This window comes from Plasmodium chabaudi, assembly GCF_900002335.3.
Source record: "Plasmodium chabaudi chabaudi strain AS genome assembly, chromosome: 13".
In the NCBI taxonomy this organism is placed as follows: domain Eukaryota; phylum Apicomplexa; class Aconoidasida; order Haemosporida; family Plasmodiidae; genus Plasmodium; species Plasmodium chabaudi.
This window is the reverse complement of record NC_030113.2, coordinates 1,578,347-1,592,482: the sequence shown is the minus strand read 5'-3', so window position 1 is coordinate 1,592,482 and position 14,136 is coordinate 1,578,347. Positions and strand designations below refer to the sequence as shown.

Sequence of the window (14,136 nt, the reverse complement as noted above, 5' to 3'; positions counted from 1 at the left end):
CTTTATTTACATATGTGTACAACATATTTTGTAGGGTATGTATGTACAGCTTGAAAGCATTCAAATTATGTGTACATATTAGTTATATATTTTTTATTTATAATTTATATAAAAAGGTTAAATACGAAAAAAAGAAAAACATAACATATGAATAATTTGAAAAAATATAATTCTTTATTTTTTGTAAAAAAATATATTTATTGTTCTATGAATTAACAGCTTGATCAATTAAATACAAATCATGTTGTATTCTCCAGTTTTTTATATTTTTATATTTCGTCGATGAATCATAAAAGCTTTTCAAATCTTCACTTTTTGAATATTCATAAAAAAGTTCTTCCGCATATCGATCTCTGTCCACCTAATAATATGTAAGGAAAGCAAAATAATAAATGTGTGTGTAAGGAGTGAAAATATGCACACGCATATGTATATATATATATATATATGTACATGCTTTGCGCCATTTTGCTAGTCATTTAAATGTACTTGTCTTATATATTGATATATAGATAGCGGAATAAATACAGGTAGCATTGTCCTGAAAAAAGTTCCAGCTTTTATTACATTTTCAATGAATATTTTTGAAAACTTATCATAACGAAAGTTGTTGCAAATTAATTTTAAAGGATAGCTATTTAAAAAATTGTCAAAAATAAAATAATAATTTTTCATTATGGTAATAAATATTCTTTAAAAACAAAACAATAAGATTAAAAAAGGAACTCCAAATTTTATGTTAACATATTTAAGCTTTGATATATAAAGGGAAAATTATTTTCCTTTTCTTCTTCTTTATAAATGGTATATAAATATTTTGCTTATACTTTCTTTTATCACTATAATAAAGATTAATAAAATTATTTTTTAATTATATAAATAAAATAAAATTATTTATTATATTTAAAGGGTATGCATATATGAGCGTATTATAGGCAGGGGAAAAATTATGTAGAAATAAAAATGTAAGTACATATAGGAAAATAAAAATTATTTTAAACATGAAAAATGCTACTGCACAAAAAGTTTAAATTAAGAATAAAATAATATCTTTTATTATTTTTTAAAAAATGGTTTAAACTATTTTCAATAATCTACACATTATAGAACATATGTTTATGTACAATTTAAAAAGGATGGAAAAAAAAACACAAAAATATAACTAAAGATACATACATAGAAATCCTTTAATATGTGCGATCTTGACATATTTGCATATTCCTGGTTCTAGTTGTTTTTCAATCTGTTCTTTTGATATTTTATTTTCCTAATAGAATGAATAAAAAAAATGTCTGTTCATAATTTTTGGTATTTTTTGGTATTTTTTGGAATATTTGAAAAAAAAAATGATTTATATATATGGTTAGACGCGTATTATAAAAAATATAAAATAAATGTATGTACGCATATGCTTATATATATATGTGCATACACTATTATGTATGTTACAATTTTTTTAATTTAAGGAATAAAATAAGATTAATATAGCTTAGTCACCCTTTCGAATTTAAATCGTTGTAAGCATTATTAAATGAATAAATGTATATGGAAATAAAGTGAAGGATAGGGGAAAAATTATTTTTTTTTAACTAACTATTTTCCACATGTTTGTTTAAAACGTTTTCTATACATCATGTTGATATGTTGCACATGTGGTTGAACCCGGAAAGATAAACAAAAAATAATATTATAAAAAAATACATAAAATATATAAAAAGAATATAAAAAGGATTGATTTCCTTTTATTTTTATACAAAATTGAATAGGTGCAATTCTATAACAACATATAAATTTTATTTGAATTTTTTTCCATTCCAAATACACCAGAACATTTCATTGATATTTCGTATTTATACATTATACAACTTTATAAAAATAATCAATTTTTTTTGTAATAACTTTTTTATTTTTGAATTATATTTTAAATGGAATATCTAAGCAAATTTTACATTAAGGATATGAGAAAAGAAAAAGAAAATGTGTACTATGATGAGGACATTGTAAAAAAAGTTAAATTAAAAAATTGTTGCAAAAGATGGAGTAATAATATGAATAATGAAAACGATTTTATAAATTATAAAAATGAAATCGATGAAAATTCCTTTTTAAAAGTTTTAGAAAGAACATGGAGGCATTTCTTTAATAATGAAAAAAAAGCTCAATTAATTTATCATGAAAATGATGCAACTTTGGACACGCTACCAAATTTTTTAATTATAGATACTGTGACAAATGCTGAAGTAAATGTTCTGCCTAAAAATTCTAACACAGATAGTAGCCTTATAATATCTGTAAAAGAGGATGATCAAAACTTTCTCCTAAATGATAGCTTAGATATAATTGAAAATGAAGAGAGTCTCAATGCATCTATTAGTAATTTATCTGACTATGAAAACAGTTGTTCAAGTGCTCCTATCCGTTTAACAGATATATATACCCGAGTACAAGTTACTAAAGAAAATTTATGTACAACAACATGTATTAGAATAGATATAACATCTGCAATTGAGACGAATAATTCCTCTTATAGTGAAAATGATATAAGTTCATATATTGAAGATGATACCACTGGTTGTATTGAAAATAATTCCAATTCGACTATTAAACCATCTATACATTTATTTGATAATAAAAAGGATGAATCATTTTTTAACCATACATCGGATAAAAATATAGAAATAAAAAAAAAAATTAATAAAAATAATTCATTAAATAAAAAGCGTATAAATATATATCACAAGCATGATGATACATATAAATTTTACGATAAAGACATTGATGACTTTTTAATTTTACCCGATATAATAATGGATAATTACAGCGAAGAAAATAATAAACAAAATCAAATATACAATGACTCTACAACCTTTAGTAACCTGATTATGGCCGATAAAGAGGTGCAAAATATCAGCACTGAAAGTAGTAGTGACATCAATAATTTGAGCCCCTTAGATAATAGTAATGTTAGCCCTTCCTCTCAACTAGACATAAAAAATGAAGTATCAAACAGTATAATTACAATGGAAGAAACAAATCGCCAATAGGGAAACATTAATTCAGGAGTTCATAAGGAATTAAAAAGGATAGGAAAAAAACAAAATAAAGACAAAACGAAAACCCTTCTAACAATGAATAAACCTTATTTAACGTATCGTTATATGTGTAACACTTTGAACATATTGTTTATCCTTTCATCATTGTATATGTATTACCAATTATTTGTTATTGGATTAGTTGAAAGTGAATATTTAAATAAAAAAAGTTCCTTTAACTCACATTATTTATTTTCACTCTCTATATCCTTTCCCATTTCTATACTATTTGTAATTTTATTTTTTGACGTTTTTATCTTTGTAATACTCATTTGTTATTCTTATTTTTTTTTAAAGATTTTATATGAATTCGTAAAAAAAATGAGTTATTGTGGGAATAGTCGAATAAAAATTATTCCTGGTCATAAAAAAATGACCCTTTTTGGAAATAATCGAATAAAAATTATTCCATGGTCATAAAAAAATGGGTTTTTTTGAAAATAATAAAACAAAAATTATTTCATGGTCATAAAAAAATGTTATGCATATTCGTGTGCACGAAAAAAAAAAATGGTGTGTATTAATTTCATATGGACACAATTTGGATTATTAATAATTTTATTTTTCATTAATTTTGTTTTGCATAGAATTGACTCAGCTTTTTATTTAGCCCTTCTACAAACTGTCTTACTTTATCGCTTTTTATATTTTCATCGATCTCAATAAATTTCTTTTGGTTTTGAGTTAATTTATCTTTTGATTTTGTCAAAAAGTTTAATACATTCTTATAGACACCACTGTCAAATGGGTTTTTAAATTTCCTTACAACAACAGGCTCATTATTTTCTCCAATTTTTAATTCGTAAGTAAAAAATTTTTTCGAGGAATATAATTTAATTTTTTCATTTAATGTGATATTTTCTAATATATTAAAAACTGATCTTAGAAAAACACTTCCCATAAAATATATAAATAATAGTGAAATTATTAAAACAGATAGACATATATAGAAATATATATTATGATAATTAAATTTTATTTTTATAATAAATAATAAATAAAAATATAAATTATATAACGAAAACAATATATTTGATAATATCCAGCTAAGAAATATTCTTGCATTGTCTATTCCCATACAATTTAATGTAAATATACAATGATGATCAAATATATCAATGCATTTATCACAAAGGGCGCAATGTTTTGTTCTTGGATTTTTAAAAAGGAAACAAGTTGGACACAACATATTAATATTAAATGCTGATATTTCAAATTTACTTATTTCCCATTTTATATTAAGATCGTTTTTTAATTCAAAAATATTTTTCGATTTAATGCCTTTACTGAATTCATTTAATTTATATTTTTTTTCATATGCTTTTATTTCTTCTTCAATATTTTTTATAATATATTGAAATGTTAAATTTTGTTTAGGTTTACTTTCTTGTTCTATGCTCATCTTATTATGTCTATCCTTAAAATTTTTTTGTTTTACTTCCTTTTCCTTTGAACTATTTCCATTATTTTGGTCGATTATCCCAAGTTTTGAATCATCTAAATATCCTGGATTACTTGAAACGACAAAATAATAAATTACAAATAATAAGGGATGAAGTAAATCTAAAAATAAATTTTTATCGTTCGTGTGCACTCGTGCCTGCAATGTGTAAAAAAAATATGTACAACTAGCCATTAATTTTTTTTTATATAAATTTATTTATTATTTAATACACATGGTTATTATCTCTTTTCATGTCCTGCAAAAGGCATTCATTAATTTTGTGCACACACAATTATTACGTTTTCATTATTACGTAAAAATAGTAAACAATATTGAGATAGATATATGCCAAAACTACGAGAAGAGGATATATAATGAGAGCTTTATTTTGGCTGTATTTTAACAGGATGTTCTGTATAATTGATAGCTGATAAAAAGAGAAATAGGAAATGGATACGTATGCACAACAATATGGTTATAAAATATATATATACGCACAAACTGAGATATATAAAATAAAAATTGAATGACGTACATTTTTATTTTTTCTAATTATGTAGGGGCCTATATATCCATTATGCTCATATAAGGCATCAAAATTTGTTCTTCTGTTTTGTTTGCACAATTCTCCTATTTGTTTAGACTTAAGAAATTTATAGATTCTTGGATCTATTTTGTCCTTGTATTCTTCAATAAATTCAATGATGTTTTTCTTAAAATTAATAAAAAGCATGAACATATATAGGGATATACAGAATATGCATGTACATATATTTTCGCTTTTTTTTTTCTAACGAATTTGATTTAGTTCAAAATAGTAAATATATATGAATGTGTATTAATAATTTATTACTTTGTCATCCGTTGATATGTCATAAATATTTTGATGTCGGTTTATGATTAAATAAACAACTGATTCGAAGGCATTTCCAATGATTGCTTTATGTAGTGTAGAAGCGGGTTTATCAAAATTGATCGAGTATAAATTATTTACAAAAATTGAAAAAAGACGAAGAAAAAATATGTTATTATTATAGGAAGCCCAATCAATAATAGAACAACTGTTAAAATCTTTATATGTTATTGGTAATTCTAAATTTATTAAATACAAAAAGGGTAATAGATAATTATACTGGATACTTATCGTTAAGCAGTTGTATCCCATATTATCTACTTCATATAAATTACATTTATATTTTTTCAACAAATAAATCATAAAAATGTTATTTGAGCTAACTGCCCAAAAAATTGGCGTCTGATCATTGTTCGATTTTATATTCGGATCCGCGTCTTTTCAAAAGAAAGGAAAAAAAAATATATAATAGTAAAATATATTAACCAGCTTGCGTAATAACACAAGTGCATGCCGAATTACATGTTTCTTTACTTTGGTTATGACAATATTTCATGTATCATTGTGGAGTATAACTATGTATAGGCTTATATGTTTGTTTATTTTACTGTTTTCTAATAAGTAGTAGACCAAATAAACGTTGTTCAGAAAGACCGCCCAATGAAGTAGAGTATTCCCTGAAAAGTAAAAATAAATGATAAGAGAAAAATAATAAAGGATGTAATTATTTGGTTACACAGTTGTTACTGTATATTTATATAAAAGGGATATTCTATTTTGTCATGTGCACACATGTTTGCATGCCTTTTTAACCATTTTCATCTTTCGAGTTAATTAAATTTTTATTTTTTTCTAAAATATAATAAATTTGTTCATCATTTTGTTTTATCAAATGAAATAATATTTCGTTATTATAAATGCAATTGTCTGTGTGGGCATATGACACATTCATTCTATTTAAAAATTGTGACTTGTTTGTAATATCCAATTCTCCGATTATATATAATATATTTTTATGTGTAAAAACACGAATAATTTTTAATATATTAAGTCTTAATATTCATTTTTATCAAATATGCAAACAAATATCAAAGATATAAATTACATTCGTGATATGTTCAAGGTGTAATTTTTTAAGCCCACATTTTTATTTCAACATTTAATTCTTAAAAATCGATTTATTTTATATATTTTTTTTAAATGTTTATAGACGAAGAAAAAATGGATATCCTAAGCATTTTTATTAAGCATCACTTAAATATACAAAATAACATAAACACATTTTTAATTGAAAAAAATACATGAATTATTTTGGAAAATTTTTTTTTTAATTATAACATAATTTAACGAAAAAAAAAAAAAAATTACCTTATTGTTTATAATTTTGTTTTTTTTTCATTTTCTTCTTCACTTGACAAAAACTTATTATGAGAATTTAAATTAATTTTTGGCAGTTTTATAACATCATCTTTTTTTTCTTTATTACTTTTAATATTTACAAATTTTTTATTATTATCCAGTATATAATTTATGTTCATGTTGTCATTATTTTTTTTATTTGTATTACATTTTGTTTTTTTCAATGTTTCATGATCATTTTGATTTATATTATCCAAATTGGTTAGCTTATTATTGAGAGGTTTAATAAAATTATTATGTGTTGTTTGTTTTTTTTTTCTTCTTTCTCTTTTGTTATGTCTTAGGGCATTTTCATTGCTCTGATTTTTTTCCATTTCATCGATTGGGTCTGTTTCAAAGTTGTTTTCTTCTTCCTTTGTTGTCTTCTTATCTTCATCATTGATTTTTATGATAGGATTTATTTGATTTTCTTCATAACAAATTGTTGGCTCTGAATTTTTTTGTCTACTCATCTCTTTTGTTTCTTTATCCTCTTCATTTTCATTTGGCTTACTTGTTTGAAATGTTTCGGATGTTGAAATATCAAAATTTTTTTTTTTGTTTCTTTTTCCTCTTTTCTTTTTATGTGATTTCTTTAGATCATATTTGTCCTCCAAATTTTGTGGGTTGTCTTCTTCATTTTCCTGACTTTCAAAATTTTCGATAATTTTGTTTTCCGTATGTGGTAGTTCCTTCAAGCCTAAATAAAAAGGTGTCGAAAAATGCAAAGTTAATTTTTTACAATATGCATATGTATACAAGATGATGGGTAATATAAGCTGAGCGCACCTTGGGCTTGTTCGCTTTCCTGGCTTATGCTAAATCTGGTGGGTCCATTAAAATTCGATCCACGCTTTAATTTTAAATTATACACAATTTGGTGAACGCTATTTTTGTGTTTTTCTACAATATCGTCATAAACATTTTGATTTAAGCTATCTGGTTTTAAATTTTGACTATTTTCATTACCTTTTACATTGAAAAAAAAAAAAAAAAATTATTAATCAGCAATACATTCATTGGGTATGTACTACAACATTGAGTAAACAAGCATGCGTATGTACAATGAAAAGTAGTACCGTATATTAAATTATAAAAGTAGTTTGTTATTGTGCTGAAGTAGTCATCACTTTGTTCTTCCCGTTTTTCGTCCCGCTTTTCGTCCTCCTTTTGTTGAGACATTTTTATGAACAGACAGGTAAAAAGGGAAAAAACAAATAAGCATTGAGAATGTTAATAACATATATTTTTATTAAGAGTTATACGCATTTTTTATTAAGAACATGCACAGTTACAATTGTTTATTTTAAAACAGTAATGTGTGTTCCCTTTTGTTATAGTATATAAATATATTTTTTCCAATTTTTCACAATTTTTTTTTGTAACTTTTTAAGACCCCTTATAGTGTGTAATAATTTAATGACATAATATTTGCCTCATTGCATGTTTAGGAATATATGTTGAAATATTTTTTTAAAACATTTAAAAGGAGGGAAATAAATTGATAAAGTAGACACAATAAATGGAATGACCTTGTAGGAGTCTATTTTGTTAAAGTTTAAATTTTATTTGTGTTTTACATTTTTTTAATACGCCAATTAAAATGCTAAAAAAATGTCGTATACCAAAATGAATATACATTAATTTGTATAACAAATAAATTGCTTCCTTCGATCTTATAAAAATAAATTATAAGACAAAAAATGGGAATAAATAAGTGGATAATATTTATGTCTTATAAATTTAATTAATTTTGAATTTTATAAAATAAGCATATCCAATAAATGTCTTTTCAAATGGATACTAACATGTGCAACAGTACCAATTAAGTAACAAATTTGCTAACCATTTTTTTTGCCGTAATTTTAGTAATTATTTCAAGGGAAAAATATAATTTTTTTTTTTTTTTTTTTTTTTTTTATATTAATGAATAGTTCTTACAATTTGGACGTTTAGAGTATACCCCATTGTATTTACTAAACAGTGTTGCCATAGTATTTGTTTCAAAAAAAAGATATGTCTTGTTAACATATATTTTTTCGTTTCCTTAATTATGTATACATATGTTATAGGATAGGAATGTGTATAGTGTAGAGTTATAGTTCTTTGTTTTATTTTTTCATCTTATATTGGTGTCTTAAAAAAAAGGAAGTCTCATTATTAAATATGCTTCAAAAGAATGGGACATTAAAAATTGTTTGTAAAGTATAAGAATAATTTTGCCATAATTCATAATGTATAAATAAAATGTAAGTATATTCATTCCTCAAGCCTGATTAAATTATATTGGTGAACGAGATATAAATTAGAAATAAAGAACATACCATAAGTAAATATATATTTTTTTATTTTACACCTTTTTATATAGAAGACAAATAATAATAAATGAAAAAATAAATACTTTGTGTGTATGATTATTCTTTAAAAAATGGCTTGTTAATAAGTATTTTTCTCAATGTGTGTAATATATAATATATATTTTTTTAATTAGTTTAACAAATGATTAAGAATTAATAATATAAAATCCACAAAATATAATATTTTCCAAATGCACAAATAATATTAATGATTCCTATTTCTTTTTTTTTACGATCATATATTCTTATATGCTTTTTCTCTATTTCCCTTAATTTTAATTTTTTTTTTTTGTGTGTTGTTTTAAATTTATTATTTTTTGCGTAAAATTTTTATATAGGGGAAAACAAAAAATAATGTAATTTCCTTATCCTATTTCGTAATTTTACTTTTCATAATTTTACTTTTCATAATTATACTTTTCACATTTTTACTTTTCATATTTTTACTTTTCATATTTTTTTCTCTATTCTTTTACCCCATATTTTTTCGTGTCACAACTCGTATTCTTTTTTTTTTTTTTTAAAAAACTATTTTGAAATATAATAAATAATCTAAAAGCTGTTTGATGATATATATTTGAAAGAAAAATACATAAAAAGTGTATTTTCATTTTTTTTTTGATTATTACATTTATTTTTTATGTTAATCTTTTTTCTAACTTTTTTAAGTAAATATTTTTAAGTATTTTTTTGCGTTAAGTTTGTATATCTTTATTTATGTTTTTTTATGCTTATTACTATTTTTTATAATTTTTATGAATGTCAATTAAATCATGGTGAATTATGATGATGTAACTCAGACGTTGTTGATAGACCGTATAAAAATACAGTATGACTCAAACAGCCATTGGCATAAGTATTTAAAATATAGTTTAAGGAACCCCCATTCTTTTGATTATCCTGATAAATTATACATCGGAAATTGTACTAGACTAACACAAATAATATGCATACACACATCCGTTTTGCTTTGCTACATGTTGCTACCCTTTTTAGTGTCTACTCCTTTTTACTATTACACGTGTGTGCACACACAATTGTTGTGCCTTAACAAAGCATACTATTATACACAAAATTGAACATACATATGTTTGTCCTTTTATTTTCTTTTCCAAACTTCAGGCAACAATAATGATTTCGACTACTTCAACTCAGTCTTCTTGTCAAAGGGGTATAAATTAAGGAACATCGAAAAGGTTGATAATGATGATAGTACGGTAGGGCCATAAGTAGTTACACACGTTTGTTCACACTTATGCAGGTTTATACACTTGCTTATGCACATGACTGCTTACTGACAAAATGAAAATTTCTTTCTTTAGGGGGGCGCGAAAAAGTATTTGCTCGAAATTGAAATGCCCGAGGAAAAGGAACTTATGAAAACAGAAGAAATGCTAATCCGGAAAATTGTGCACCTGTTTAAAGAATGCATGTATTATTTTATGTGCTTTAATGAAAAGGATGGGCAGATTTTAGAAAAATATAAAAATCAAAATAATCGAGATATTAAAGATAATAGTGAATATGAACTTTTTAAAAGTCTAAATGATTGTATAATTCAGTTACATGATTCAAGAATAAAAAAAAATCAAGCATTAATTATGACCAACGAATTTAGTGGCATTTTTACACCCGAATATGTTAAATTAACAAAATATAGTGATAGTTTTTTAAAATTATTAAAAGAAAATAATATAAAATATTATGATTTATTTTATGAAGAAATGCAAAATAATGATACATATAAAAAAAAAAAACAACATTATGAAAATTTAAAAAATTCATCTTTTGTACCTTTAACGAAAGGAGAAATATCATTAGCCTCTAAAAAAAATAGTATAGAAAATAATCAACTTCAAAATTTGAATAATAAATGCACATATCGAGGTAAAGGGGGGAAAGAGAAAAAAAAAAAAAAAAAAAAAAAAAGAAAACATGAAAATGATATTGATGATAGTTCGGAACAAATGAACTTAAGTAATAGTGACGGCAAAAGTGGAGATGACAATTTTAGTGAAACTGATAATGGCTTGAAAAAAAAAAAAAAAAAAAAGACAACCAAACAAATTGAAACGAATGGAGACCCAAACGAGCTTGGAATTGTTTTATATGATAATGAAGAAATATGTAACTATTTAAATATGCAAAACCCAAAAAGAAACATTACAGATAATCATGTAAATGCATATGACGAGTTTAATAATACGAATGTCGATTTAAAGGGGAATGCAAAAATATTTAACTTACTAAATAAACAAGTAGATTCAGAAGAATATATATATAATGAATTAAAAGGCGATTTTATGAAAGAAATAAATTTACCCAACAATTATAATTATGATGTAAATATAATAGAAATATGTGAAAAAGATGTGAAATTTTTTTATCGATGTGTAGCAAAACATATTAATAAAAAAAAAGACAAGATAAAAGTATATTATATAATAAGTAATTTTATATTTTTCTTTTCAAAAATGTATAAAAATACAATAAATTTTGATGATAATGTACATAAAGATATTAATCGAAATTTTGATTATAAAAGTATAATCATACAAGGAAATATGATTCCTTATAATTTTTATATCCTATTAAAAGCTCTTTATTTAATGAATACTTATAATGTTATGAACAATCTATATATAATGGTAGATTATGATGAAAGAAAAAATAAATCTTTACATTTTTTAAATATGATAGAAAACAAATTTTATGATAATTTTAGAAAATTTGAAAAAAATATTAAATCTAATTTTATTTATATTCATAAATTTTTACAAAATATTATACCAATCAATAAATTCTTATTATCAAAAGGGAATATATATAAAAATTCAGAAAACATTCCTTCATCTTTTGTCAATGATGATTTGTTACAATTGCAATATAATCCACCAACTCAAGCAGATACAGATGCTATTGTTTTATATCAACAAACAGATAACACACTTCCTACTCACACCAACAATAATGATCCAACGGTTATTGAACCTTCATTTCAAAATACGGTACACCATATACAACAGAATTACATCATATATGACCCCTTGAATAGTTATAAATTTATTTCAAATGTTGTAAAAAGACATTGTAAAATAATTGAAGAAAAGGATGTACATAAAATAATAAACGAATTAAATGATATTAATGATAATTACACTAAATATTTACTTAAAGAAAAAAAATTATTATATACCGTTGAAGCATATGAAAAAAATACACTTATTCATAATATTTTATTAAATAATATATTTTTTGATACTTACATTTCTTCTATTTGTATATACTATATTAATAATTATATGGACAAATATGAAGAGATAAAAGCTATTCCTTTATTTAAACCTTCTTATATTAATATAATGATAAATCAAATAAAAAAAAAAAAAATTCTTAAGGCCCAAAAAAAAGATACCCATACAACTCAACATACTGTAGATAAATTATGTAACAACTTTTTTAAAAATTCATTTGCTTCAATATTAAATACACAAACAAAGGATGAACAAGCACGAGAAGGTTATTCAAAAGAAGGTCCAACACAACCACATACTAGTGATATACCTTTTAATCAAGACTCTGCTAATAATAATTCTTCATCAAGTCTAAACAAAATTGGAGATAATATTATGAACAAGATAATGAGCAGTATCACATCTGGAATTGGAAATGAAATAAAAAATGATAATGCCGTCGGAAATGTTGATGCAATTATTAATGCACAAGTAGAGAATCATAATAATATCCAAAACAATGGAAATGACGATAAACATAATGAAATGCCGACAGTTATAAACGAAGCTATTATTAAAAAACAAGAGATAACTAATTCTGTTACATGCATATTTGCTTTCATAAATGATAACAATACTAATGTATTTAGCAAGGAAGAAAAAGAAATCCGTGAACTTATTTTATATGTATTAAAAAAAAAAGAAGTTGAATATTCAAATGATTTAACGAAATATACATTTAAATATAGAAACAGTATAAATGATGCAATTACATCAAGTGAAATTGAAATACGAAAATATGATAACAAACAATTATTTATTTTTGGAATTGTATTATCTAATGATATATCAAATCCAAAACTTCAAGTAGATATAAATGCTTTACACAATTTAAATGAAACTCTTCATAAAAAATATAGTTCAAAAAAATTTTATATTCAAACTGATTTATTTACTTTTTATTGGATATATGAAGTTCATGTGTATGGTTTTATATCCCTAAAGGGAAAGGAAGATGATCACAGAATTATTCACCACAATGATAATATCTATCGATTGCCCTATGATGTGAAGGTAAGTCAAACTAAAGTTGTGTATACTTGCATATGCCTGTTCATATACATACATGCATACCTATTTGTTCATACATTTTCAGTGGGAAAGCAAAGTTTTGTGGGGATATTACCTGTATGTAATTCAAGACAGTGTTGATAGCAAATATACAGAAGAAACGATTAAAAAGCTGAGACAAGAAGGAATTAATTTAAGATTATGTTCTGAGCAGTTTGATGTTAAAATCGTTGAAGATGATATTAATGAAATATTAAGTATGCATGATTTAAATTTTAGCGATTTAAAATATATAAATAAAAATATATTTATGAATATAATATTTTTAATTGAAAATGGGCATTTAACATATTTTGGTTTTATGAACACAGAAAATATGGAAATGAGTCAAAAAAATCATTATATATCTATAAATATTTTTAAAAAAAATATATCTTTTCCATCTTATAATTTTAGTATACCTTTATTAAATGACTCATGGATCACAGATGTTTTGTCAAACCAGGCACTACTGCCATTCAATAATTACTTTTACAAATTTTGAAGCATCCGCAAAAATGGTACGCATGTGTATGCACATGAACAACCATTTTTTTTTCTTTGTCATACTATAATATGTTTTATAAAGCATATATATGGATGCATATGCAAGCGTATGCTATTCCTATATTGCTTATTTCGTCTTTTA

The 14,136-nt window shown here is 23.6% G+C and overlaps 5 protein-coding genes across 5 annotated transcripts; 2 read left to right on the top strand and 3 right to left on the bottom strand.

The window, feature by feature from the left end:
- Window positions 1–205: 205 nt before the first annotated feature.
- On the bottom strand, window positions 206–675 carry PCHAS_1342600 (conserved protein, unknown function; the record flags this gene model as incomplete). The annotated part of the gene is made up of 2 exons (XM_016799340.1): window positions 206–361; window positions 490–675. The coding sequence occupies 2 exons, from the start codon at window positions 673–675 to the stop codon at window positions 206–208; spliced, it is 342 nt and encodes a 113-aa protein (XP_016654644.1).
- A 1,250-nt stretch (window positions 676–1,925) lies between these two features.
- On the top strand, window positions 1,926–3,044 carry PCHAS_1342500 (conserved Plasmodium protein, unknown function; the record flags this gene model as incomplete). The annotated part of the gene is made up of 1 exon (XM_729101.2): window positions 1,926–3,044. One exon carries the CDS (start codon window positions 1,926–1,928, stop codon window positions 3,042–3,044), a length of 1,119 nt encoding a protein of 372 aa, XP_734194.2.
- A 616-nt stretch (window positions 3,045–3,660) lies between these two features.
- On the bottom strand, window positions 3,661–6,341 carry PCHAS_1342400 (palmitoyltransferase DHHC5, putative; the record flags this gene model as incomplete). Its single annotated transcript, XM_016799339.1, has 6 exons — window positions 3,661–4,692; window positions 4,850–4,963; window positions 5,072–5,248; window positions 5,390–5,826; window positions 5,998–6,066; window positions 6,203–6,341. 6 exons carry the CDS (start codon window positions 6,339–6,341, stop codon window positions 3,661–3,663), a joined length of 1,968 nt encoding a protein of 655 aa, XP_016654643.1.
- Window positions 6,342–6,765: 424 nt separating this feature from the next.
- Window positions 6,766–7,969, bottom strand: PCHAS_1342300 (conserved Plasmodium protein, unknown function; the record flags this gene model as incomplete). The annotated part of the gene is made up of 3 exons (XM_016799338.1): window positions 6,766–7,487; window positions 7,577–7,756; window positions 7,867–7,969. 3 exons carry the CDS (start codon window positions 7,967–7,969, stop codon window positions 6,766–6,768), a joined length of 1,005 nt encoding a protein of 334 aa, XP_016654642.1.
- Window positions 7,970–9,917: 1,948 nt separating this feature from the next.
- On the top strand, window positions 9,918–13,992 carry PCHAS_1342200 (conserved Plasmodium protein, unknown function; the record flags this gene model as incomplete). Its single annotated transcript, XM_016799337.1, has 4 exons — window positions 9,918–10,068; window positions 10,267–10,361; window positions 10,467–13,451; window positions 13,534–13,992. 4 exons carry the CDS (start codon window positions 9,918–9,920, stop codon window positions 13,990–13,992), a joined length of 3,690 nt encoding a protein of 1,229 aa, XP_016654641.1.
- Between the last annotated feature and the right edge of the window lie 144 nt (window positions 13,993–14,136).